The 27,348-nt window shown below is 42.6% G+C and overlaps 1 protein-coding gene across 5 annotated transcripts in view; it reads right to left on the bottom strand.

Annotated features, from left to right (window-relative positions):
* ANO4 (anoctamin 4) overlaps positions 1-27,348 on the bottom strand; it is a 269,643-nt gene that overhangs the window by 24,717 nt on the left and 217,578 nt on the right. For all 5 annotated transcript variants that reach the window (XM_008178773.4, XM_065561354.1, XM_008178774.4 and 2 more), the window contains 6 exons: positions 23,041-23,205; positions 17,103-17,139; positions 8,836-8,947; positions 7,704-7,761; positions 4,860-4,957; positions 1,608-1,750 (listed from right to left, as the gene is read on the bottom strand). In XM_008178773.4, the coding sequence (XP_008176995.2) occupies positions 1,608-1,750; positions 4,860-4,957; positions 7,704-7,761; positions 8,836-8,947; positions 17,103-17,139; positions 23,041-23,205 (613 nt within the window). The remainder of the gene's footprint in view (positions 1-1,607; positions 1,751-4,859; positions 4,958-7,703; positions 7,762-8,835; positions 8,948-17,102; positions 17,140-23,040; positions 23,206-27,348) is intronic.

Below are 27,348 nucleotides of genomic sequence, written 5' to 3'. Positions count from 1 at the left end.
GAAAACATTGATGCAACAGAGTGTAGGGAGTTAACAGGTGAGCCTGCATTCTGACACTCACTAGTTCCAGGAGAAGGTAATTAACGGTAATTAGCTAAGCAGACAGGTGGTCTGGGGGAGCTAATAAGCCAATTAGCCCATCAGCTCAAGACTGATAAGGAGGCATAGAAAGGAGACCTGGAGGGTGAAGGAACAGTGCAAGCTGAGTCCAGCCTCACAGATACTTTAGGGAAGGGAGACCTATGCTCCTTTCAGGTCCTCAGGGCCTAAAGCACAGAGGCTATTGTAACTAGTACTGTTGTATGGGTCTGTAAAGTTGTTGGTGGAGGGAACTCAGATAAATGGCATGGTGGATACACCATCAATAAAAGTCTGGGACATTTTCTGTGGTGCAAAAAGGCAGGAGCGGAGCAGGCCTTTCTACAACTGACATAACTGTTTAGGGCTTGTTTCTCAGAGTAGCTGATCTTCCACAGCTCTCCTTAATTTCAATGGAATTGCACCAGTCAAGAGAGGGCTCTATCCTCTACATGTGCAGCTCAGTCAAGTAAGGCAAAAGTCCTTTGTCTTTCATTCGTTTTATGTTTGGTTTCCCCCCGCCCCCTCCCTGGGGGAAGGGAGGAAGTGTTTCTTAGGCTTGGTCTACACTACCCCCCCTAATTCGAACTAAGGTACGCAACTTCAGCTACGTGAATAACGTAGCTGAAGTTCGAAGTACCTTATTTCGAATTAGTTCAAACTTACCTTGGTCCACACTCGGCAGGCAGGCTCCCCCGTCGACTCCGCGGTACTCCTCTCGGCGAGCTGGAGTACCGCAGTCGACGGCGAGCACTTCCGGGTTCGACTTATCGCGTCCAGACTAGACGCGATAAGTCGAACCCAGAAGTTCGATTTCCAGCCGTCGAACTTGCCGGTAAGTGTAGCCAAGGCCTTAGAAGCAAGCAATTTTGTAAATATTAAGTATCAGAGGGGTAGCTGTGTTAGTCTGGATCTGTAAAAAGCAACAGAGAGTCCTGTGGCACCTTTAAGACTAACAGATGCGTCTGACGAAGCGGGTATTCACCCACGAAAGCTTATGCTCCAATACATCTGTTAGTCTTAAAGGTGCCACAGGACCCTCTGTTGCTTGTAAATATTAGTTAGTAAATGTTAAATATACCCTATCATACAGCCATGTGCTAGACATCTGAAAAGTAAGTACTTTGACATTAAGACCTTATCAGGGTTCAGTAGAATTTGCTTTATAAGGAATAATAATGACACAAGAAATTATACAGTTGAGGGAATAAGAATTCTGAGGCTTCAATTTAGAGAATATCCCTCTCTCCATGAAGTCAGCTAATCAGATAAAACATTTCACAAATGGGAGTTTAGTACATCACATGTGGCATTATAAGAAATATTGCATGGATTTAGTTCTTAACAATTCACTCCCATTCCTCACCTGACTTAGGATAATGGAAATCATTCTGCAGTCTCTTTAGTTTCATACAGCAGTACTTTGGAGTTTTTAAGTGAACAATTCAGCCCTCTGGGCTTAAAAAAAAACAAAAATGTACTGACATTAAAATCTAGCATAAAAGAGTAAAATCAGAACATTTTCATACTCATTTCTAGGTATTCATCAAAGAGTCCATAAGCATTCATAGGCTGAAGATTGTAGTCCTTTTCCCACTGTGGGAAGCTTGCTTTTCTCTGTGAGCCATGTTCTTGCCGTAATTTTCTCCTGGTCCACCAGTTCTGAATTAACCTGCATATATTCAAATAAATTGTCAACACCCATTTATTGGTTATTCAGGATTTTAAATTAGAAGCCTTAACACTGGCTAAGTGACTACATAGCAATCTACTGTGCAGGTGCAAACTGCAGGTGGAAGAATCTTAGTATGGGGCTGAATCTATTCTTGGCTACCATTTCCCAATTAGCAACAGAGGTATGTGAGATTCTGAAGACACATGGGACCACCCCTTTCTCTGTTCCATTCTCTTGAGTGTTAGTTGTATTAGAGAGGATCGATTATCAAGTTTAGTTTGATTACTTATTAATAATGAGAGAGAGGCTGGGCTGGACTAGACAATATATTTTGTAAACTGAATGTATCAATGTATGAGAGCGCTTGATATTAGTAACAGATGTGTCTGGTAGCACAGAATACTATCCTTTATCTCTAAGATGGGAAAAAGTTCCTGGATTGTCCTTCAGTTACAGATGTTCTTCCCTGCCTAGAAAGGCAAATTGCTGGAGTCAGTCAGAGCTAAGAAGGGAGATGTATGGATCTTTTTTAATGGAAATGTGTCCTCTGGAACTGAATGTTCAGTAATAGAATGGGCAGAAACAAGTGGGCAGGCTAATGATTGTGGACATACTGTTGTCATTGGAATAGCAGTTGATGTAAATAATTAAAACAGGGTAGTGTGGCTTGCATATGTACATATGCTTTATTTTCTCCTTAGAAGTAAGTTCCCATCCCCAAACCAATCAATAATTTATACATAATTTCCTAATGATTTGCACATTTATTCTGAAATATGACTTCTCCAGTACATGGGGTTGGGTGTGTGACAGGGGAACAGAACTGACTTACACTTTTAGATCAGCTAGAAATCTTCAGCTGAAGATTTGACTTCAGTTTTGAATGTGACAATTTCTCTGTCACTTCACTAATAGTTCCCCAAACTATTCTGGGCCTTTCCACTGCTTCCTGTGCTGTCTCTCCCTCTCAATCCCACCACACATTGCTGATGTTTGTTTGGAAAACTCCACAGGGATCGTGCTGAGCTTCTGCAGAGGGTGATCTTCAGATCAAGCTGAAGCATCACTTGAGCTTCATGCCTTCGCCTTGCATGTGTGTGTCAAAGCATGTAACCATTACAGCATAAACTGGTTATCATCCAGGCCCCTAGAATTCTGCAGCATGTCAGTGCCACTCTCTGGTGTCTAGGTCCTAAAGCTCTCTGGCAGAAATAGCAGAAATTTCAAAACCCAAGTTAATGTCACACACCTCAGTGAGAGTCATGACAGGCTACTTTCCAGTTCCCATTATGAAAATCATATAGAAACAAGAATCTTTGGAAGAGGCCCTGACTCACCCAGATCTCCTCCAAGGGCTCTGGGGGAGCACATGCTGGAGTGGGAGCTCTCTGGTGCCTGACTCCTCTCATTGGTGAGCGCCCTTTGGGGATGCTTCCACCTCCATCAGCCCTAGTATAGCACAATGGCTGCATTGCGCAGGGCCCACCTAGCTGGCCTCTGTACAGAAGGGGTAGAGGATCCTCCCTGAACCCTTTGGGAACCCAAGCAGGACCAGACACAATGTGGCATTTAACAGAGAACTCCTAGCTAGGCTGTTTGGCAGAAAAAGGAGAGGTTCATGCCTGCTGGGGATTCATGAGGATAGAGGGAGGAAGCGGCGGCACTAGAGACTGAACACCTCTATCCCTGGAACAGGTACCAGCTGTGCAAACTCTTCACACTGCCTCAACTTTGTGCTGGAACTCTAAAGTGGAGGCACCAACTTTATGTGAAACAGACACTACTGGAACAATTTGTATAGTGGCGGTGCTGAGAGCCATTGAACCAAACTGTAAACCCTGGATATGACGGAAACCACTTCAAGCCCAGGAGTGTTGCAGCACCCCCCACACCCGTAGTTCCAGCATCTGTGCATTACTTCTATTAAATCTCCCACCCTTTTAAACTGATCTCTTCCCATCTCCAGCTCGCCTCTTCTGTGATCTCCCTCTCGGCTTTTCATTAGGTTTCAAGACGCTCGTTAATGGGTGCCAGAAAGATTGAACTAGAGTGTTAAAAACTGACAAAAGAGGCAGGGAGTGGAAAGAGAAGCAACAAAGTTGCTGCTGTTTTTTCTAACTACAGTAATTCCTCAAATTGGAGCTGAATGTGACTGTTTGCTACAGCATCATGGCAGGCTGAGGAGGAGAGAATTGTGAAACAGAAGGAAAGAAGAGAGTACTCAATACCTTGCTTGCCAAATAGGTAGTGTTTTGGGGCAATTTACTCAAAAGCCTACACAGTTCTGTTTAGCAAGGGCTAAGGCTGCTTAAAAGAATTGCTGTGAATTTGATGTGGCTTCTGTAGCCCCAGAGACTGAAATCTCCATTACATTGCACTGGCTCTGCTGTGGTTTCTGCAGCAAGGCAAATTGATGTGAACAATGGTTCTTTGCAAGGGTACAAATATTTACAGTGCTGATTTCTCTCTCACTTGCTAATTTGCCCCCAGTGGCCTGCCACTCCACTGATCTGTATTGCCAATTGTCTACAGCAATCTGTTAAATATTAAACCCATGCACCGTTAAATGAACTAACAGCAGTCCCTTTTAGCTTGAACAAAGCCTAGTGTTACCATATACATTGTCAGTAAACGTGGCCAGGTCAGTAAGTTTGCCTACTTGCACATTTTTGACTGCCGATGTGCCAGCAGTGCACTTTTTCTGGCTCACACCTCTCCTTTCAGGTATCCTATGTCACCCAACAAGGAGAAATCTAATTAGAACTTACTGGTACAGACTAAAAAGCACGTATCTAATATTTCAGTGTAGGGAATAGAGCAGTGGCACAGAAACAGATTTTTTAAATTGGAAAATACCACAACTTCAGAAAATGAAATATTTTCTAATAATGTGTATATATATTTATATTATTTTCATTTCTGTAGACTTTGTTCTATGTAAATAACACTATCTATCTTGAAATATCTGAGAAGAGTTCTCCACTGTGTTTAGGTGTGATACTATAATTACTGTTGTATTCTTCTCCCATTTAAGAAAATCAGAAGGTAATAATGAAAATAATATTTTTCTGTGACCTATGTCAAGGTAGGTAGTATATTTACTTACGGGTAGCCCAGTTCCATGAAATTATTCCAGGTCTGCTTTAGCACCATTATAATACCCATTTGCATACAGAGATCAATAAGGCATCCACTAGGGTGGCACTGCAGAGTGAAGAGAAAAAAACCCGAGTGGTTTAAAGAAACAGAAATAATTCTGATTCTTTTAATCCTTTTGGATTTGCAGAAATGAATGTATAGTAATTTATAAAACTTTTAAACAAGCTTTCATTTTTACTATTTTAATGTAAACCCAAAGGAGCAGGTAAGTCATATCACTAGTCCTTTAAGTCAAGGCTCTAGCATCCTGCTTGGCCAGAACCAGATGCTTAGGATGAAGGCAACACAGTGGCCACACTAGCCCACAGTGTAATTCTGTATGGGTCTGATGGAAAGCCTATATGAATGGGAGTTTTTCTATGGATTTCAGTAGGCTTTGGATCAGGCAGCGTATGCTGTAAGGAATGGGGAGGAAATTCCTGTCGACACCTCAGGCAGTTATTTTTCCCCTAAAAAGCAGTATTTGTACATTTATTATTATTATTTAGTATTTGACTCAATGGATCCCTTAACGTTATTGTCTTGTTATGAGATACTTATGACTCTGGACATCAAATGACTGCTTGCCAGTTTTTCTTCCTGAGTATCTGGTTCAATCTGGAGTGATTTGGGTTTGACTTGGGCTGGATGCTCAGCTGCTGTAAATTGGTGTAGCTCCATATACTTTAATCAATCGTTGTAAGAAGTAGAGAGGTCTGAGAACTCACTGCACTGATTAACCCTTACTGTCCTCAGACCAACATTTTGCACCATTGACTATCCTGACATAAACAGAGGTATCAAAGCTGAATCAGTGGATATTGTGCGCAGTATAGACAGACCAGAATAATTCTCTGATACAGAAATATTGCGGTTTCATTTTAGTAAAGAAAAACTTCACAATAATTCGTATAGTGACCTTCTGATGGGAACTATTTTCTTTTGTACAATGAGCTGAAATTTCCCTGTTTATTTTTCTCTATTGACTTCACTGAAGCCTACCTTAAGTCAACAAGGTTGGCAAATAGATTTTTTAAAATCAACCCCACTCAGCATTATAAAGAGGTTAAATTAAAGTAAACAGAGAAAGTAGATAATCCCTCTTTTGGTTTAAAGTCATCTTTATATTTTGACAGGAGTTAGTCACGTGGGTAAACTCAGCCCTAGGGTAAGCTGGAGCAATTCTATCAAAGTCAATGGTGTTTCAGTTACAATAGGCCCGAATTTGGCCACTGATTTTGGACAAGGGGATCTCAGTAGGACAGTGTCCTTACCCCTGGTTTCAGTTAAGGGCTGGTCAGAAGTTGTTTTTGATGTATATCTCGATATTCTATTCTTACCATGTATATAGAATCATAGAACTATAGGGATAGAAGGAACTGCAAGGGTCATCTAGCCTAAATCCTAAATAAGGCCTGTCACAGATATAGTTGATACGAATGGGCTCCCTATATTGGAAAGAATAATACTTTTTGCCAGACATTGTCTTTTGCTGCCCAATTTGAGAAAAGCATTTGCTGAACTATCAAGGAATATATCAGCTAGCTCACTTATTTCAAACACACACACACACAATTTTGCTTTGGCTACATTTTGGAGAAGGTCTATTTTGATGGAGGAGACTGAGAACATTGACTTTCCATCTGTCCACCTATGACTTTTTTTGTTCCCTGGACTGTACAGCTGCTCAAATAATAACCCCCCCCCCGATGTGTGAATAAGCAACTTGCATTAAGAACACATGTTGTCAATTGTAGGATCATGCTAGTCATTATTCATAAGTATTTGGATAACCTCTATTCTATTAAGGCCAGTGGGTGGGAGATCTGGAAGTGATCGTGAATTCATGCTGGCAGCCAGGAGCGCCACCAGCATTTCCGCTGCCCTAGGCAGCGGAAGGTCCCGCTGCCGAAATACCGCCGCGGTCACCGCCCCCTAAATCGCAGTGCCCTAGGCGACTGCCTAGGTCGCCTAATGGGTTGTGCCGGCCCTGCTGGCAGCGTGCAACCTGTGACTCAAGATTTGCCATTTGTCATTCATTTGTGAAAATGTTTGTCATTCAGCTAAAAAACAGGGACAAAACCATGTGACTTGGGTGACCAAATATTAACATTAGATACTCTGACTTATTCACAGGCTGCCAACTGTTTATTTACAATATCCATCAGCGATTTTTGAATCCTGAATATATTTATAAAAAATGGGATTGGTTTTTGCATGAATTGTAAAGCCAGCCCCCCTCATGCCTCACTATTATATTCTGTAAGCACTGATTACTATTACTACCAGGAAGCTTGCTCAGTTGCTTTGATTGATTTTTGAGAGGATTTTGTTTGCCTCAAATTCGAGGCTGCAGGTCAGTAATGCAACAAGAACTAGACCTCATAATTTTTTGACTGAGTGGAAAAGAGTATTTTAGAGGTGGAAAACGACCCAGATTCATATCTTAATTGATTCATATTGAGGATGAACAATAGAAAGCATCTGATATTTGTTTCCACGATTTAAAAAAAGAAATCAAGTTGAGGCCATATATTAATGTCACCCAAATATGATACATAGACCCCAAAAGCTAAGGCTTAAAAAACATGTTATCAATATGGAAATGGCTTTTTGAAGCAGGTGAAGAGGAATTCAATCAATGGTGACGTGTCAGAGAGCTCCTGGAAACTCAATGATACATTCAAAATAACCTAAGCAGGGGGCCAGAGTCTGCCCTTGCTCACGTCCTGTGCCATCCATGGGCTTCAATCACATTGTACAACGTATGCAGAATTTGCCTCTAAAAGCCTTAGAGTTACAGACTACTCACCTCTTCCAGTCTCCACCTGTTTATCAGCCTCAAGTAGGCACCAGGGTGTCCTGTAAATCTTCAACATAAGAGCAAACATCAGCTATTTCTTACTAGATCTCTGTTCAGAATCTTAGGAAAAAGCTCAACATAGTTGTTTTAACTCCATTTTCCCCAAACAGGATTGATTTAAATATCAAAGATGTAATTATGCAGAATGATTTGAAGGATCGCTAATATAATTTATGTTAAGAGCTAAGCAAATTTTCATCTGTGCTTTAGCTAAATGCCTACATTCTAATACTCGATAGTTCATTCTCTGATGTTCAGCAGGTCAGAAGAGCAGAATATCAAGACTGAGTAACACTGTCAAGAGAATTTTGCTTTGAAGCTCCATTTTGAACTGCTTTAGAATGTGTTATTACTGGCTGGAAAGAGACCATGAAATGCAAAAACCCCGCCTGGTCCACTTCCTTTTGCATAATGAAAAATTTGGTGTCATACTTTCTGTGAATCCAGTGAAAACATGTTTTCACCCAGGGTGCAAATTTTTCACAGTTACACTGTATATTCGCTCAAACGATTCGCTCAGATATCCAGATGCAAACAACTCATACTAACGGGTAATTCAAATCTGCTCACATGCCTTTCTGATTTCTGTGGGGAACAAACAGGAACAGACATGCAAAGATTTCTCTTATTTTCAGCAAAAAAGCAAATTCCATCACTTGTAATAATTATGAATTTGCTGCAAACTGGCCAAAGTATACATCAGGTGAACCAAAAGTTACTTAGATTTCAGGGGATAGAGATGAAATGACAAAATGTTAAGTTCTTTTATCTGTACAAATTACACATATAAAAAGCAGAGCAAAGTGACCTGCAAATGTCTTATCAGCTGAAGACATCAGTTCTCTGCAGTGGAATTTTTTGAACTTAGTATTAAGGAAACGTCTGAGAATGGGAACTACATGTTCCCTTTCTAACCTTTTTAAAGGAAAATCTAAATTGAACCTTTTTTCCTTTGCTAACTTGGACTTTGCAATTGAGCAAGCATGACCATATGGGCCCATTTTGTTTCATTAATGGCAATATAATTTTCTTCTTTGCTCTCTGTCCCAAGCACAAAGAGTGAGCAGATACTGAGTCTTACCTTCCCAAGAAGAATGCTATATAAAAGGTAGAGCTGTTCAGATTGACAAACTGGAAAAGAAACATTTTCAAAGTGAAGCTGTTCTCCCACTCAGACTCAGTCCGAGGCTGCTCTGTGAATAAAGAAAACAGAGTTTGAGAGGTTTAATCAGATTAGCAGTTTTACTACACTGAGGCCTGGTCTACACTATGACTTTAATTCAGATTTAGCAGCGTTAAATCGAATTAACCCTGCACCCGTCCACACAACGAAGCCATTTATTTTGAAATAAAGGGCTCTTAAAATCGATTTCTGTACTCCACCTCGACGAGCGGAGTAGCGCCAAAATTGATATTGTCATTTCGAATTAGGGTTAGTGTGGCCGCAATTCGATGGTATTGGCCTCTGGGAGCTATCCCACAGTGTACCATTGTGACCGCTCTGGACAGCAATCTGAACTCAGATGCACTGGCCAGGTAGACAGGAAAAGCCCCGCGAACATTTGAATTTTATTTCCTGTTTGCCCAGCGTGGAGAGCACAGGTGACCACGCAGAACTCATCAGCACAGGTAACCAGGCAGGCCGATAATCGAAAAAGAGCACCAGCATGGACCGTACGGGAGGTACTGGATCTGATCGCTATATGGGGAGAGGATTCAGTGCTAGCAGAACTTCGTTCGAAAAGACGAAATGCCAAAACTTTTGAAAAAATCTCCAAGGGCATGATGGAGAGAGGCCACAATAGGGACTCAGATCAGTGCCACGTGAAAGTCAAGGAGCTCAGACAAGCCTATCAAGAAACAAAGGAGGCAAACGGTCGCTCTGGGTCAGAGCCGCGGACATGCCGCTTCTACGCCGAGTTGCATGCAGTTCTAGGGGGGGCCGCCACCACTACCTCTGACCGTGGATTCCGAGGCGGGGATAATCTCATCAGCTACACCTGAGGATTCTGCGGATGGGGAAGAGGAGGAGGAGAAGGAGGAGGACGAGTTTGCGGAGAGCACCCAGCACTCCGTTCTCCCCAACAGCCAGGATCTTTTTCTCAGCCTGACTGAAGTACCCTCCCAACCCAGTATCCAAGACCATGACCCCATGGAAGGGACCTCAGGTGAGTTTACCTTTTAAAATATAAAACTTGTTTTAAAAGCAAGCGTTTTTTAATGATTACTTTGCTCTGAGGACTTGGGATGCATTCGCGGCCAGTACAGCTACTGGAAAAGTCTGTTAACGTGTCTGGGGATGGAGCGGAAATCCTCCAGGGACATCTCCATGAAGCTCTCCTGGAGGTACTCCAAAAGCCTTGCCACAAGGTTTCTGGGCACTGCAGCCTTATTCTGTCCTCCATGGTAGGACACTTGACCACGCCATGCTTACAGCAAGTAATCTGGTATCATTGCATGACAAAGCCTGGCAGCGTATGGTCCCGGTGTTTGCTCATGATAACCTGGTTGAAATACGGGAATTTAATTAAGGGGACAGAGGTGGCCGTTCCTACTGGGCTGTTTGCCTGTGGCTGAAAAGAAATCCTTCCCTGCAGTTAGCCAAGCGCGGGGGGTGGGGGGAAATTGGCCCAGAGCTTTTCGCGTTTGGCTAGCAGGGATCTTCCCTAATACCAGAGATGCGGTGGGGGGAGGGGTAAAGCGATCATCCCAGAGAATTCATGGCGGGATGGGGGGTGTTAGTTTGGTTCCTGCAGGGATCTTCCCTGATACCAGCCATGCGGTGGGGGGAGGGATAAAGCGATCATCCAGAGAATTGGATGCCGGGGGGAGGGGGGTTAGTTTGTTTTCTGCTGCTGAAGGTTAACAGGAAAACCGCAGCACTCAACGGGCTTTGCTTGGTATGTGGGAAAGGAGGGCGCAGAAGCCGAAAGACAATGGCTTACCATGGCCGCATGCAAGCCAAATTCTGTTGCCCGGACCGGCATCTGTGATCTAGCAGCAAAACCACAGGCGGTCAATATTAAGAGGCAAAATGCGACCTTGCACAGAAATCACATGTGCTATGTAATGTGAATAGTGTTGGTCACCGTGAAAGAGTATAAGCATTGTTCTGCAAAATGTAAGTTAGTAATGTTAGTAAGCAAGAGATTTAGACCGAGCTGGATGAGCGACCGTCTCAAAGGGGCGATTAGGAAAAAACAGAAAGCGTACAAAGAGTGGAAGAGGGGAGGGATCAGTAAGGAAACTTACCTTAGTGAGGTCAGAGAATGTAGAGATAGAGTGAGAAAGGCCAAAAGCCGTGTAGAGTTGGACCTCGCAAGGGGAATTAAAAGCAATAGTAAGAGATTCTACAGCCATATAAATAGGAAGAAAGCAAAGAAAGAAGAAGTGGGACCGCTGAAGACTATAGCCGGAGAGGAGATCAAGGATAATCTAGGCATGGCACAATATCTCAATGAATATTTTGCATCGGTGTTTAATGAGACCAATGAAGGGATTAGGAATACTAGCAGAGTAACAGAGGGGGATGCAGGAGGGGAGATTACCATATCCGAGGTAGAAACCAAACTTGAACACCTTAATGGGGCTAAGTCGGGCGGACCAGATGATCTTCATCCGAGAATATTGAAGGAATTGGCGCGGGAAATAGCAGGCCCCTTAGCGAAAATTTTTAATGAATCTGTAAACTCGGGGGTGGTTCCGTTAGACTGGAGAATAGCTAATGTGGTTCCTATTTTCAAGAAAGGGAAAAAAAGTGACCCAGGTAACTACAGGCCTGTTAGTTTAACATCTGTAGTGTGCAAGGTGCTGGAAAAAATTCTGAAAGAGAAAGTAGTTGAGGACCTTGAGGTTAAGGGCAATTGCGACAAATTACAACATGGGTTTACGAAGGGCAGATCGTGCCAAACCAATCTGATCTCCTTCTTCGAAAAAGTAACGGACTTATTAGATAAGGGAAATGCGGTGGACCTAATATACCTTGATTTCAGTAAAGCGTTTGATACTGTACCGCATGAGGAATTATTGGTTAAACTGGAAAAGATGGGGATCGATATGAAAATCCAGAGGTGGATAAGGAATTGGTTAATGGGGAGAATGCAGCGGATCGTGTTGAAGGGTGAGCTGTCAGGTTGGAGGAAGGTCACCAGTGGAGTTCCTCAAGGTTCGATTTTGGGACCCATTTTATTTAATCTATTTATTACTGACCTCGGAACCGACTGTAGGAGTGGGCTGATAAAATTTGCGGATGACACAAAGCTGGGAGGCATTGCCAATTCGGAGGAGGATAGGGATATTCTGCAGGGAGACTTGAATGAGCTTGTGAATTGGAGTATCAGAAATAGGATGAAATTTAATAGCGAAAAGTGTAAGGTGATGCATTTAGGGATGACTAACAGCAATTTTAGTTACAAGCTGGGGACGCATCGGTTAGAAGTGACAGAAGAGGAGAAAGACCTCGGGATCTTGGTAGACCGTAGGATGACTATGAGTCGACAATGTGACGTGGCAGTGAAAAAAGCCAATGCGGTCTTGGGTTGCATTAGGCGAGGAATATCTAGTAGGAACAAGGAGGTGCTGCTTCTGTTGTATAAGGCGCTGGTGAGACCACATTTGGAGTACTGTGTGCAGTTCTGGTCTCCCATGTTTAAAAAAGATGAACTCAAACTGGAATGGGTACAGAGAAGGGCCACTAGAATGATCAGAGGAATGGAAAACCTGTCGTATGAAAGGAGACTAGAGGAGCTCGGGTTGTTTAGTCTGTCCAAACGAAGGCTGAGGGGGGATATGATTGCTCTCTTTAAATATATCAGAGGGATAAATACCAGGGAGGGAGAGGAACTGTTCCAGCTCAGTACTAATGTGGACACGAGAACGAACGGATATAAACTGGCTGTGGGGAAGTTTAGGCTTGAAATAAGACGAAGATTTCTGACAGTCAGAGGGGTGAAATATTGGAACAGCCTTCCGAGGGAAACGGTGGGGGCGAAGGACCTGTCTGGTTTCAAGATTAAGTTAGATAAGTTTATGGAGGGAATGGTTTAATGGAAAAACATGATTTTAGCCAAATGAATACCGTGCCTTGGTAGGTAAATAGTATAATGGCCAATGAGGGTCAGGCTGGAGACTCTTGCTTACATGCTCGGGGTTTTACTGATCGCCATATTTGGGGTCGGGAAGGAATTTTCCTCCAGGGTAGATTGGCAGAGGCCCTGGAGGTTTTTCGCCTTCCTCCGCAGCATGGGGCAGGGATCGCTAGCAGGAGGGTTCTCTGCCAATTGAAGTCACTAAGCCACAGGATTTGGGGACTTCAACAGCAGAGTCAAGGGAAAGGGTAGGGACGGCTTTGTGGCCTGCGACATGCAGGGGGTCAGACCAGATGATCATAATGGTCCCTTCTGACCTTAAAGTCTATGAGTCTATGGCCTGGTCCCCACTAAGTCCCCAAATCGGACTAAGGTACGCAAATTCAGCTACGTTAATAACGTAGCTGAATTCGAAGTACCTTAGTCCGAACTTACCGCGGTCCAGACGCGGCAGGAAGTCTCCCCCCGTCGATGCCGCGTACTCCTCTCGGCGAGCTGGAGTACCGGCGCCGACTGTGAGCACTTCCGGGATCGAGCCGGGATCGATTTATCGCGTCTTAACCAGACGCGATAAATCGATCCCAGAACATCGATGGCGTGCCGCCGGACCAGCCGGTAAGTGAAGACTAGGCCTATGAGTCTATGAGTATCTTTTTAAAAAAATCTCTCCTTTTTTCCCTCCCTCCAGCAGCTGCAAATTTTTCAAGCCTCCCTCCTCCGTCCCGAAGGCTATCTTAGAGAAGGCGTCGGAAAAAGAAGATGCGAGACGAGATGTTCACAGAAATCATGGAATCCACCCGCAGTGAAAGAGCTCATCTGAATGAGTGGAAGGACACGGTTTCAAAGTATAGGAAAGAAGCCAGTGAACGTGAGGACAGGAGGGACCAACGTGAGGACAGAAGGGACCAACGTGAGGAGAGGAGAGAAGCTCGAGACGAGAGGTGGCGGCAGGAAGATCAGAGGAGGCAGGATGCAACGCTGGGGCTGCTGCGTGAGCAAACAGACATGCTCCGGCATCTGGTGGAGCTTCAGGAACGGCAGCAGGATAACAGAGTGCAGCTACAGCCCCTGTATAACCCTCCTCCCCCCTCACCATGTTCCATAGCCTCCTCACCCAGACGTGTAAGAACGCGGTGGGGGGGGGAGGCTCCGTACACCCTCCCATTCCACCCCAGTGGACAGCCCAAGCAAAAGGCTGTTGTTTTTTTAACCTTTTTTTAGTGGCCTTTTCCTTCCCGCCGATCCTCCTCCCAAACCCCACCCGGGTTCTCTCCCTCTTTTTATAATCAATTCATAAAGAATAAATGATTTTTAAACAATAGTGACTTTATTTCCTTTGAAAGCAAGCTGGGGGAAGGGGGAGGGTGGGTTCCTTACAGAGAATGAGTCAATAAAGGGGGAGGGTTTTCATGAAGGAGAAACAAACAGAAATTTCACACTGTAGCCTGGCCAGTCATGAAACTGGTTTTCAAAGCTTCTCTGATGCACAGCACTTCCTGGTGTGCTCTTCTAATCGCCCTGGTGTCTGGCTGCGCGTAATCAGCAGCCAGGCAATTTGCCTCAGCCTCCCACCCCGCCATAAAGGTCTCCCCCTTACTTTCACAGAGATTGTGGAGCACACAGCAAGCAGAAATAACAATGGGGATATTGGTTTGGCTGAGGTCTGAGCGAGTCAGTAACGATCGCCAGCGACCTTTTAAACGGCCAAATGCACATTCTACCACCATTCTGCACTTGCTCAGCCTGTAGTTGAACAGCTCCTGACTCCTGTCCAGGCTGCCTGTGTATGGCTTCATTAAGGGGTAGGCTGGGTCCCCAAGAATAACTATTGGCATTTCAACATCCCCAACGGTTATTTTCTGGTCCGGGAAGTAAGTCCCTTGCTGCAGCCGTTTAAACAGAGTAGTGTTCCTGAAGACGCGAGCATCATGAACCCTTCCCGGCCAGCCCACGTTGATGTTGGTGAAACATCCCTTGTGATCCACAAGTGCTTGCAGCACCATTGAAAAGTACCCCTTGCGGTTTATGTACTGGGTACCCTGGTGCTCCGGTGCCAAGATAGGGATATAGGTTCCATCTATCTCTCCACCACAGTTAGGGAATCCCATTGCAGCAAAGCCATCCACTATGACATGCACATTTCCCAGAGTCACTACCTTTCGTAGCAGCAGCTCAGTGATTGCTTTGGCTACTTGGATCACAGCAGCCCCTACAGTAGATTTGCCCACTCCAAATTGATTCCCAACTGACTGGTAGCTGTCTGGCGTTGCAAGCTTCCACAGGGCTATCGCCACTTGCTTCTCAACTGTGAGGGCTGCTCTCATCTTGGTATTCTGGCGCTTCAGGGCAGGGGACAGCAAGTCACAAAGTTCCATGAAAGTGCCCTTACGCATGTGAAAGTTTCGCAGCCACTGGGAATCGTCCCACACTTGCAACACTATGCGGTCCCACCAGTCTGTGCTTGTTTCCTGGGCCCAGAATCGGCGTTCCATGGATAGAACCTGCCCCATTAACAACATGATCTCCAAAGCACCGGGGCCCGCGGTTTGACAGAATTCTGTGTCCATGTCCATGTCCTCATCACGCTTGTCGCTGCGCTGCCGTCGCCACCACCTCCTCGCCTCGTTTTTCTGGTCCTGGCTCAGCATAAACTGCACGAGAACGCACGAGGTGTTTACAATGTTCATGACTGCTGTCTTGAGCTGAGCGGGCTCCATGCTTGCCGTGGTATGGAGTCTGCAGTGTTCACCCAGGAAAAAAGGCGCGAAATGGTTGTCTGCCATTGCTTTCATGGACGGAGGGGTGAGGCTGTACCCAGAACCACCTGCGACAATGTTTTTTGCCCCATCAGGCACTGGGATCTCAACCCAGAATTCCAATGGGCGGGGGAGACTGCGGGAACTATGGGATAGTTATGGGATAGCTACCCACAGTGCAATGCTCCGGAAATCGACGCTAGCCCCGGTACATGGACGCACACCGCCAAATTAATGTGCTTAGTGTGGCCGCATACATTCGACTTTATACATCTGTTTCCAAAATTCGAATTAGTCAACATTTCTTGTGCTATGTCTACACACCTAGCCCAGTCCTGCAAATGCTTGCCAGTAATGGGCATGGTATTTACTATTCTGAGTAGCCCCATAGACTTCAGTAGGAGTACTCACAGTAATACACACTATGGGCCAGATTTTCAGAAGTGCTGAGTGCCCACAACACTAGCAGAAGCTGTGGGTAGGCAACATCTCTGAAAATCAGGCCCTATGGTAAGCATATGCTTAGCTGAGTCCTTAGCATTTAAGATATTTAGGACAGGAATCATGGCCCAGATCTTCAGCAGGTGTAAACTGTCATAGCTCCATGGGCTTCAACTGAGCTCCAACAGGTTACACAAGTTAAGGATTTGGCCCCATGCCTTTAATTTGTCTGTAAAGCACCAAGCACAGTTATGTAATAAAATAATAGTTAATACTGAAAACAGAGATTTCCCTTTTCCTCTCCCAGCTGCAGCATCTCAGATCAGAGCTTCATTTCTATAGTATCTACAAATTAAAGCTCCAATAGGAATCAGGCTGGATGTAACTGGGAGAGGACGGGAAAGAGAGAGCAATTTTCTTGTTATTAGGCAACCATCAGGTTTTAAGGTTGGACTTGAAATTAAATGTCGTATTGATAGATGGATATTTTGAATAAACTATAAACACAGTTATAAAAGTGGTTAGAAACAGTACAATATTTTAAAAACATGCATTATTTTAATCTAGGCAGCATTTTGCAAATATGACAGGGATACTGATTCAGGGAGAAATCCTGCACCTAGTGAAGTCAATGGCAAAATTCTAGTTGGCTTCAATGGAGCTAGGATTTTACACTCAGTATTAACAACGAGGAGTCCTTGTGGCACCTTGTAGACTAACAAATTTATTTGGGCAGAAGCTTTTGTGGGCTAGAACCCACTTCATCAGATGCATGGAGTGGAAAATACGGAGGAGGTATAAATACATGAAAAGATGTGAGTTGCCTTACCAAGTGTGAGGTCAGTCTGATGAAGTGGGTTCTAGCCCACAAAAGCTTATGCCCAAATAAATGTGTTAGTCTCCAAGATGCCACAAGGACTCCTCATTGTTTTTGCTGATACAGACTAACATGGCTCTGAAACCACTCTGAAACATGACACTCAGTATTTAGAATGAAGCAAGAGCTGAAGTCTAAACAAAAATCAATAAAATATTATTTCAGTTTTATATTTATCATCACTTACCTAAATTTGTCAGAAGAAGAGCAACTTTTTCATACAACTGCAACAAATAAGAAACAACTTCTGAAAAATGTGACCAGCTCAGTTTAACGTCATTAACCATATAGATCTGTTTTCTAGGATGAATAACCATTATTCCATTTTAAAACTGAGATTCTGGTCATCATTGTTTGGTAAAATTTGTTGGCATTGTGATAACAGTAACACTACTTAGCTCTTATGTGGTGCCTTTCATCCACAGACATACTTTACAAAGGAGGAGAGGTATCATTATCCCCTTGTACAGATGTGGTGCAGAAAGCTTAAGTAATTTGTCCAAGGTCTGTTATGACAACTGGGTCTACAAATTTACCCTTAATTGTCAATTTAACAAATACTGATGGGAAAAGGTTTAAAAGTGAGAAAGACAGACTGAACTTGTCCAAACAAAAAGGTCTACTGGTATCACTCAAGGACTTTGGTAAGATCATACTTGGTAAACAAGAAAAGTGTGGAACCAAAAATCAGTGAACCAAAATTGGTGTGTCAGATGGTGGACAAAATAACGAGAGGACAAGCTATTCTGCCCATCACTCCCCTTTTGGGATGCTCAAAGAGACTTTTTTGGGGGGGAGGTAACACTGGGTACTGTGTTGCTGGTTGACTGAAAGACAAAGAGAAGGGGAAGGAGCAAGCTTCACCATCATGGCTTCCACCTCCTCCATCTCCTTGTATCTCAGGACCCAGTGTGACACCAATGGACCTTCTTCTTCCTAATCCTAAGAGATGTCCTGACCTGACCAGGCCAGAGAGAGAGAAGGACCCAGATGACATCACCTCCTCCACAGGCTTTGGCTAAATCCAACACTACCTGGGATGAGAGACTTTGTCAGACACCCACATCCATTCCGCATGCCCTTTCCCTTCTCTAACTTATTTCTTCTTTTCCTACCTGTCTCCTTCTGCTTTCTGTCTGGTAAGGCTCTCCAAGACTATATATTTTGCAACACTGCTGTAAGCCAGTGACCAGAAAGGCATCTAAATGCAATGCCCTAAACAGCCTGATGCTGTCATGAGTTTGCAGATCTTGGAGTGGCTGATAAAACTGTGTGCTGGATCTGTTTTCTTCCAACACTGAGGCTGAATGTGAAAGTCAACATCAGAAACAGAGGCTGCATTTTTTAATCTTTGTTCTTCTCTTTCCCCTTGTGTGTGTGTTTGTCCTGTTTTGCCTTCTAGGAAACGGGATCAGACTTTAACAACAGTAACAACAACAGCTCCAGCCATCTCAACTAACTTCTCTTTTTCCCAAAAGGACAGTTACTACCATCTTTAAAACCAGCTAACAGACTGTCAAACAAGGTTTTTTTTTCTTCTCCCTTTACTCTACAGCTAAAGGGAACAAGGGATGTTGTTAAAGTGACAGCCTCACTTAACACTTTACATTTCAAATGCTTAAACAACTGTTCTTTTCTTTTTCTGTATCTTTAGTAAAAGGATTTTTAATGGAGCATTTGCCACAGCAGCAAGCAGGCTGATGTCTCTGTAAACCTAACCCTGAACCTCGTTTAACACTGTTTAATGTTGGACAGTGAGAGGCTCTTGTTAATACCTTTGATTCTTTGGGCCCTTTATTCCATCTAAATTAATACAAGTCAGAAACTAGGCAATTGGCAGAGCCAGGAATAAAACCCAAGTTTCTTCATTTCCAGACCAATGCCATATTAATTAGACTATGTTCTCTCCTACACCTGAGTAAAAACACTAATTTTTACCTTGAAAATCTTTGACACTGAAACTGAAAAGTGTGTGGATTTTAATGAAAAGTTTAGCACTGCGTTCCATCTGTAAAAAGTCATTTAATTCTGCAAATGCAAGGGAAATTATGGAAAATGTAACAAGCAAATTAGTCCTAACAAAAACAGACCTTGTCTTTCTCCCTTTGGGAGAGAGACATAGGAGCTCAGAGAAAGTCACTGTTGCCAAATGCACTTCTTTATTTGGAACCACTGATGTTCTTCTAAATCCTTATTGGCACTTGTCTATGATAGCAGGAATCATGGTCTCAAATTCCTCTGAATGATTGCTAACTTATTTAATAGAGAAGCTTTGACATGAGTTAGCATTTATGCAGTGGTGAACATACAACATACTATGTAAATGCACAGTATTCATTTTTATTATAAAACTAAATCACTGTATACATTTGCTTCAAATGGTATTACCCCTTCTACTGATCTGGGGCCAGATCCTGCATGGCGTTGTGTCCTCAATTCCTATAGACATTAATGAGAGTTGAGGGGACACAACACCTCTTCAAAGAGCTCACCATCTTTCAGGATTGGGCCCTTAGTTTTCCAATTCCTTTTTCTACAATTTACTTTATAAACTGTTGCTAAGGTTTATTGAGTTATACACAGGCTATGTATTAAACCAGCTGCTTAGGAACTCAAGTAATGTGAAATTCTGTCATAGCTATTAACAACATTTCTCCTGTAGAGCTTTCTGCCTTGTCTGAAATAAACAGTGGTGATTTGAATCCTATTTTTGTTTTAAATAATTGAAAAGGTGGTCTCTTCCCAGCTTTAAAAGTACCTCCCTATGGAGAATATACAAGTGCTAAAGGGCTGTGTGTTTGATACCCTGATCCTGGCACGGAGAGTGCCCATTTACAGATCATCAATGACCTGCATGTCTGTGTGCAAATATTATGTTTTGTTGTTATTCCTCCTGGATCAGACAGACAGAGTTTGCAATTCTGTTAACGATGTTTGGAACTGTTTTTCTGCAACTACAGTTTATTACTACAAATCTCAAAGGGCTTCATTTAGGATCCCATTTTATTCAGTATTCATATTTCCTTGGGTGATATTATCGGTATGAACTTTACTACCCAAGATGAAGCTTGTGATTACTCTCAGTGCAGCCTGCATGATTAACTGGAAACAGTCAGCTTGAATGTCATCGAATCTTGTCAAGATGAATGCGTAGCTATATTATCCATCCAGCTCTCAAAGCATCCAACCTAGAAGTTGATTGACCCAGAGCTTTCCCCTGATGCTTATATCAGATAGGTTGTGAAATTGTATTAGAGTCTTTGGCTGCAGTCCATGTTGTCTTACAGGGATTCCCAGACTGTTCTAAACATCTTTTGTCTCTTCTCACCTCAAGTTCTGTTTATATGAATCTCTCTTTGCTTGCCCCATGTGACTTTTCTTCATTTTTATGTGCTCACAGCTTGTATAGGACTCAACTGTCTGATCGCTCATGGGAGCCAGAAGCTGTTAGTATTTTAGAAGATCTCCATTAGTTGCCTATTGTAACCCACTGCCTATTGTAACTCAGGGTGGAAAGCAAAAGGTTAAGTTCAAAACCTCACCAGCTCCGTAAAAGATGTTTCATGGTCATGCTTTAGTATACTTATGGGATCTCGTTTTCCCTGGTCCTCACCTTATTGTCCAGTTCACAGACAATATTTATTTCTTGTTGGTAGCTGTAAGGTTTAAGAAGTTTTTCTTGCAATACTCCACTTAATATGTCAGAAAAAAAATCAACAAGGAACCTATTCATGGCTTTTTTCATTATTTTAATTCCCCCACCTTAACAGTAGAAGTCTTTGGCAGCTAGAAAGTGAAATCTACTTCTGTTCTGAGTTGTTTCATTGCTGACTCAGTGCACAGATGTTTGGAAGATTGGTGGTGAGTTCTTTGCTAACAGAGGTATACGCTGACTTATGTTTATTCTTCATAATGCCCATCACATGATCGAGGCATACTTTAAAAAATAAAAAATTAAAAGCCACAGACTTTAAACAAAATACATAAAAAACTTTTACAGAGTTCTCAAACCAACTTCTCAACTCACTATTGGTCTCTATCCTATCCTTCTCCCTCCAATTTCTCAATCAATTCTCCCCTTTCTCTCCCTTGGGAAATGCATAGGAAACCAGACAAATCTTTCAACTTGTCCTAAAGGACACCAAATGCAGGCTTGAGTGTGCAAAGGAGGAGAAGTGAGTTCCTGTGGTGATGGCTTCTCACAGCCGCTTTGCATGTAAACCAGGGCTGTTAGTTTGAATATCTCAGATGACTGCAAATAATTCAGTATCACATAGGAAGTGAAGTGGTCTCTCTAGTAGGCAGCATTTATACATGTCTTGGTTGGAATTAACACCTTATACTTCACACGGAAACTAAGGGCTTGTCTATGCTTACCAGGGGATTGATGCATGGCAATGGATGCATTGACGGTCGATTTAGCGGGTCTAGTGAAGACTCACTAAATCGACCGCAGATCGCTCTCCCGTCGACTACTGTACTCCATCGGATCGAGACGAGTCAGGGGAGTCAACGGCAGAGCGTCTCCTGTTGACATCGCATAGTATGGACCCCACTGTAAGTAAATCTAAGCTATGTCTACTTGAGTTATGCTATTCACGTAACTCAAATTGCATAGCTTAGATCGACTTTTCCCTGTACTGTAGACAAGGCCTAATTGAGGAGTCAGTGTAGCTCATGGAGCTAAGGAATAATAGGCTTACAGCAAGAAACTCCACTTACTAAGTGGGGCAAGACATTCTGAATTAGCTGCAATTTTTGGATGGCTTGAAGATGTAGCTGTTTGTAAAGTGTTTGCAATAACACAACCTCGAGGTGGCAACATGTGCATCTGAAGGAAAAGGATGAAACCTTCTTGCCAAGAGCAGGTGACAGAAAAACACATCCAACAATCACTGCTACATGGATAGTCAGAAGCACCTGGGAAACCAACAGAACTCTCTCACCTTAGAGGATGGGAAAACTTGCCCTTTACCTATCCAACCCATTGTGATCTACCCCACTGGAACTTTAACCCCCTAGGAACAGATGGCCTAGGAATCCCTTTATCCCAGGCCCAATCAGACTCACAAGACAGACTCAATCCACCCTCCCAGAATTCTCTCTTAGAATGCAGTGATTGGCATGCTTTTAGCATTAGAAGTAACTGATGGAACAATTCACAGCCACTCAATGTCAATCCCTCCCTGTGAAGTTTTCAATGCAGGTAAGTGCTCTCCTGTAGAAAAAGTCTGTATATATCTATCCCTAAGGGGAAAATTCTGCTGTGAATAAGAAAGGAGCAAGTTTGGCTTCTATATTAAAAAAGAACACTAAACTATTTTGTTTTAAAAAGCATATTTAAAGAAGTACTTGCAATTTGCAGACAAATAGAAGAAATAGCGTGTAGGACAAATTTGAACCAACTAGCTTGAATATGTCCCTTTAAAATAATATAATTTGTAGACTTTTTCAAACATGTATTGTACTTAAGTGAATTTTGAAGCCAATTACACAAGTATGGTAGGTACTAAGAGTCAAACCCAATAAGCATCTTCAACTCCCATTAAAGTCAGTAGCAACTGAGGGCATTCAGGAGCATGCAGACTGGGGCACATATAGATTAAGTGCCTGTACGCACTTTGCTTTAGATCCTAGCATGGGCAGTGGGTGGACCCCACCCCGTCTGCCGGAGGGCCGATCCCCGAGGAGTCCCCCCACATGGCCGGAGGAGCCCTGCCCCCCCACCCCCATGGCCAGAGGAGCCCTGAGCCACCCCAGCTGTGCCGTGCCTCCCCTCCCAAGACCCCAAGCTGCCCGGCAGGAAAAGCAAAAGCTCTTCCCAAAGAACCTGAGCTTTTTATATGCACCGTGCAGGTTCCAGGGCAGCTGAGAAGGCGGTATCTGCTACTCAGCTTTCCAGGTTCATCAATAATCTCTCTGGAGTCCAGGGAGATTGCTGATGAACCCAGGAAGCTGAGTAGCAGATACCGCCTCCTCAGCCACCCTGGAACCCGCATGGTGCATAATAATGAGCAAAAACTTCTTCTGGCGGAAGCCCAGCCCATGCAAACCGCCAAAGCCAATAACCCCGCATCCTGGTCTATTATACCCACTGCTTATGGATCCTGGTTATCTCTACTTACCACATTCAGTAGCATGATGATGCAAAAGTTGATGCACACTGCAGTCCCTGTAGTTGCAACCTGAGAGTTATTCCTGATTAAAGCCCACTTAAAGGCAGCAAAAGTGCTGACAGTCACAACACGGTAAATAACAATGCCAAAAACAGCAGCAATCACCACACAGATCTAAAGGGGGGGAGAAAAACAGAAAAGCCTGAAATTCCTCACAATTGGAATTGATTTCTTCCTGAAATTCTCAAGACTATAAAAATAAACCTATCTTAAAAAAACAAGTCCTGAAACATACATCATTTTTTCCTGAGAGGGGTTTCATCTAGATTAATATCTAGTTTCCTCTCAGTTTCCTATAATATAAAATATACTTGATATCTGATTAAAATCATATCTACATTTAATCATTCTCTTGAAAAACACAACTGTTTTCTGTTTTCCAGTGTTAGTAAATGGTGCTTGATTGCTAGCCCTGGAAATCAAAGCTTCACCTCACTTACACTGAGAAAAATTCTGGAGAGGGTCAGTACATGGCTTATGGACCACATAAGTCATACTTCGAATATTTAAGTGGTACATAGACTTTTGTGCTGCCCCTTTGCCTGGGGTGAATTTCACCCTGTGTTAAATACTGCACAGGAAGCAACAGAGAGTTTCGTCACACTACCTTAATAAGCTGCTTCACTGTACTATTTTGGAGGGATTATATTTAAGGATGGTAAATTCAATCTCTTTGATAATTTCATCCCTGGCATCTTTGATGATACTTAGAAAAGGTGTCTGATGTAGAAATTTTGCAGTTGAGCTGAGGTCATTAAGTCAGTTGTGACATATCATACAGAACAGTTGGGCATTAAACGGTCATGACCAGCTTGTGTCCCATTTGAGCCAGTCACCTAGAGCTCAAACATTTTATTAGCATGGGTGAATCTGACATCAGGAATCATAACATTCAAAAACCAGTAGGAGAACACTTCAACCTCTCTGGCCATTCAGTAACAGATTTAAAGGTGGCAATTTTGCAACAGAAAAGCTTCAAAAACAGATTCCAACGAGAAACTGCTGAACTTGAATTGATATGCAAACTAGATACAATCAATTTAGGCTTAAATAGAGACTGGGAATGGCTGAGCCATTACACACATTGAATCTATTTCCCCATATTAAGTATCCTCACAGCTTCTTGTCAAACTGTCTTAAATGGGCTATCTTGATTATCACTACAAAAGTTTTTTTTCTCCTGCTGACAACAGTTCATCTTAATTAATTAGCCTCTTAGAGTTGGTTGGGCAACTCCCATCTTTCCATGTTCTCTGTATGTATATATATATCTCCTCACTATATGTTCCATTCTATGCATCCGATGAAGTTGGCTGTAGCCCACGAAAGCTTATACTCAAATAAATTTGTTAGTCTCTAAGGTGCCACAAGTACTCCTGTTCTTTTTGCGGATACAGACTAACACGACTGCTACTCTGAAACCTGTCATCTTATCCAGTATACATTATTTTAGCTATGTTACCATGTAATTAAATTTTCTTGAATAGAAACCAGTCAGGTTTGGTGTGTCCACATGTATTACTACAACCTGAATGCATTCTTAAAACCTGACAAAAATGTGATACATCATAGTTAATTAGGAAAAAACAATCAACACCTCCCTCCACCCTAGAATTTCAAGCTATTTTCACCTTCTTTTATTTACAGAATTGATTTAACAGCGGTTGGCATAATCTATATGTAGAGAAACATGACAAGGAGGGTAAAGTGTGTGTGAACACATAGGACCAGTTCATCTGATCCATTAAAGCTGCTCTTTCCACTGTGGAAGCATATAGCAGCCACAAAGTTACCTTACTAGTGAGCTAGAGGACGATTCCCTGTGGAGAAGAGATTCCTAGGTGGTATAGAGTGGCCTTAGAAACTTCTATACCCACCTTTTCTCTTGACCCAGGTGTGGCTACCTCTACGCCCATATGGTCCCTACCTGTTGGAATGGATGGGCAGCCAGAGTAAAACACAGTAATCCTGAGGCTGCTGTAATTTACGCTAGGCACTAGCTTGAGGCTGGACAGCCCTGGGTTTAGGGGACAGGGATGGACTTTCCAACACCTTCCCTTAGGGGGCTCGGGATTTTGGCTTTAATGTTTAAAGAAGCGTTTGGTCAGTCATAACTATTTAAGAGAAAAAAATCATTAGTTTGACAGTAAAACAACTGAGATAAATTATTCTAATGGTAAAAAAGTGATTTAAATTGTCTCCATTCATTTTAAAAATGTGAGTGAAAACTCTTCTATTCTGCTAACTCTAAGCCACAAAGGTTCTGATAGGCATACAAATGTCACAGTTACAAAGGATCATTTCTGGCTTAGGGCTCTCAGTGTTAAATTCAGGATTTGTAAGTTTCTTTCAGGGAAGACTAATCACATAACAACAAATATGAAGAAATGTGACTCATGTTCACAGATTCAGAAATTTAACAATACGAGCCATTGTAAAGCTGTTTTGGCTTCTTCAAGAATAACCCTCTAGGGTTGGATCAATCACCAATTACTCAAGTATGGTACAGGCTTATACGCTGAATTCCATAATCGGAGTATTAGGAATAGGATTTAAATATCTGATTTTCCCCATTTTATTCACCAACATACAGTTTGTTTGTTTGTTTATTTTTTAAAGATAGAAACTAGCAGTCAAGTGTCATGCTACTCCTCATCTTTATATCTTGTCAGTTTCATTATTAGGAGCAATCAGACTATAAGAATGGCCAGACTAGGTGAGAGGAATGGTTCGTCTAGCCCAGTACTCTGTCTTTGGACAATGGCCAATGCCAGATGCTTCAAAGGGAAGGCACAGAACAAGGCAATTATTGAATGGGCCATTCCCTAGCATCCAGTCCCAGTTCTGGCCTTCACAATATCCCCTGGTAAAGAGTTCCACGTGTTGACTGTGCTTTGTGTGAAGAAGTGCTTCACTTTGTTTGTTTTAAACCTGCTGCCTATTAATTTCATCAGGTGAATCCCAGGGTCTTGAGTTATATGAAGTGGTAAATAACACATTCACTTTCTCCATATCATTCATGATTTTATGGTCTTCTATTACATCCCCTGTTAGTCGTCTCTTTTCCAACCTGAACAGTCCCAGTCTTTTTAATCTCTCCTCATATGGAAACCGTTCCATATCCTTAATCATTTTTGTTGCTCTTCTCCGTACCTTTTCCAATTCTAATATATCTTTTTTGAGACACGATGACCAGAATTGCACACAGTATTCAAGGCGTGGATTTATATTTATATGGATTTATATAATGGCATTATGATATTTTCTGTCTTATTATCTATCCCTTTCCTAATGGTTCCTAACATTCGGTTAGCTTTTTGACTGCTGCTGCATATTGATTGGATGTTTTCAGAAAATTATCCACAATGACTCCATGATCTCTTTCTTGAGTGGTAACAACTAAATTAGACCCCCCTCATATTGTATGTATAGTTGGGATTATGTTTTCCAGTATGAACTAGTTTGCATTTATCAGCATTGAATTTCATCTGCCATTATGTTGCCCAATCACCCAAGCTTTATGAGATCCCTTTGTAACTCTTCACAATCTACTTTGGACTTACTTATCTTGAGTAACTTTGTATCATCTGCAAACTTTGCCATCTCACTGTTTACCTCCTTTTTCAGATCATTTATGAATATGTGGAACAGCACTGGTCCCAATATAGATCCCTGGGGGACCCTGCTATTTACCTCTCTCCATTCTGAAAACTAACCATTTATTCCTTCCCTCTCTCATATCCCATGACTGCTTACTTTGCGTAAGAGTCTTTGGTATGGGACCTTGTCAAAGGTCTTCTGAAAGTCCAAGTACACTATATCCACTGGATCATCCTTGTCCATATGTTTGCTGACCCCTTCAAAGATTTCTAATAGATTGGTGAGGCATGATTTACCTTTACAAAAGCAGTGTTGGCTCTTCAACATATCATGTTCATCTATGTGTCTGATAATGCTGTTCTTTACTATAGTTTCCACCAATTTGCCAGTCATCTGGTACAGAAGCTGATTTAAGTGTTAGGTTACATACCAGTTAGTAGTTCTGCAATTTCATATTTGAGTTCCCTCTGAATTCTTGGCTGAATACCATCTGGCCCTGATGACTTGTTACTGTTTATAAATTTGTTCCAAAACCTCCTCTATTGATTCCTCAATCTGGACTGTTCCTCAGATTTGTCACCTAAAAAGAATGGCTCAGATTTGGGAATCTCCCTCATATCCGTTGCAGTGAAGACTGTTGCAAAAAAGTCATATAGC

This window comes from Chrysemys picta, chromosome 1 (genome assembly GCF_011386835.1).
Source record: "Chrysemys picta bellii isolate R12L10 chromosome 1, ASM1138683v2, whole genome shotgun sequence".
Taxonomy (NCBI): Eukaryota; Metazoa; Chordata; order Testudines; family Emydidae; genus Chrysemys; species Chrysemys picta.
This window is presented reverse-complemented; position numbering and strand designations above follow the sequence as displayed.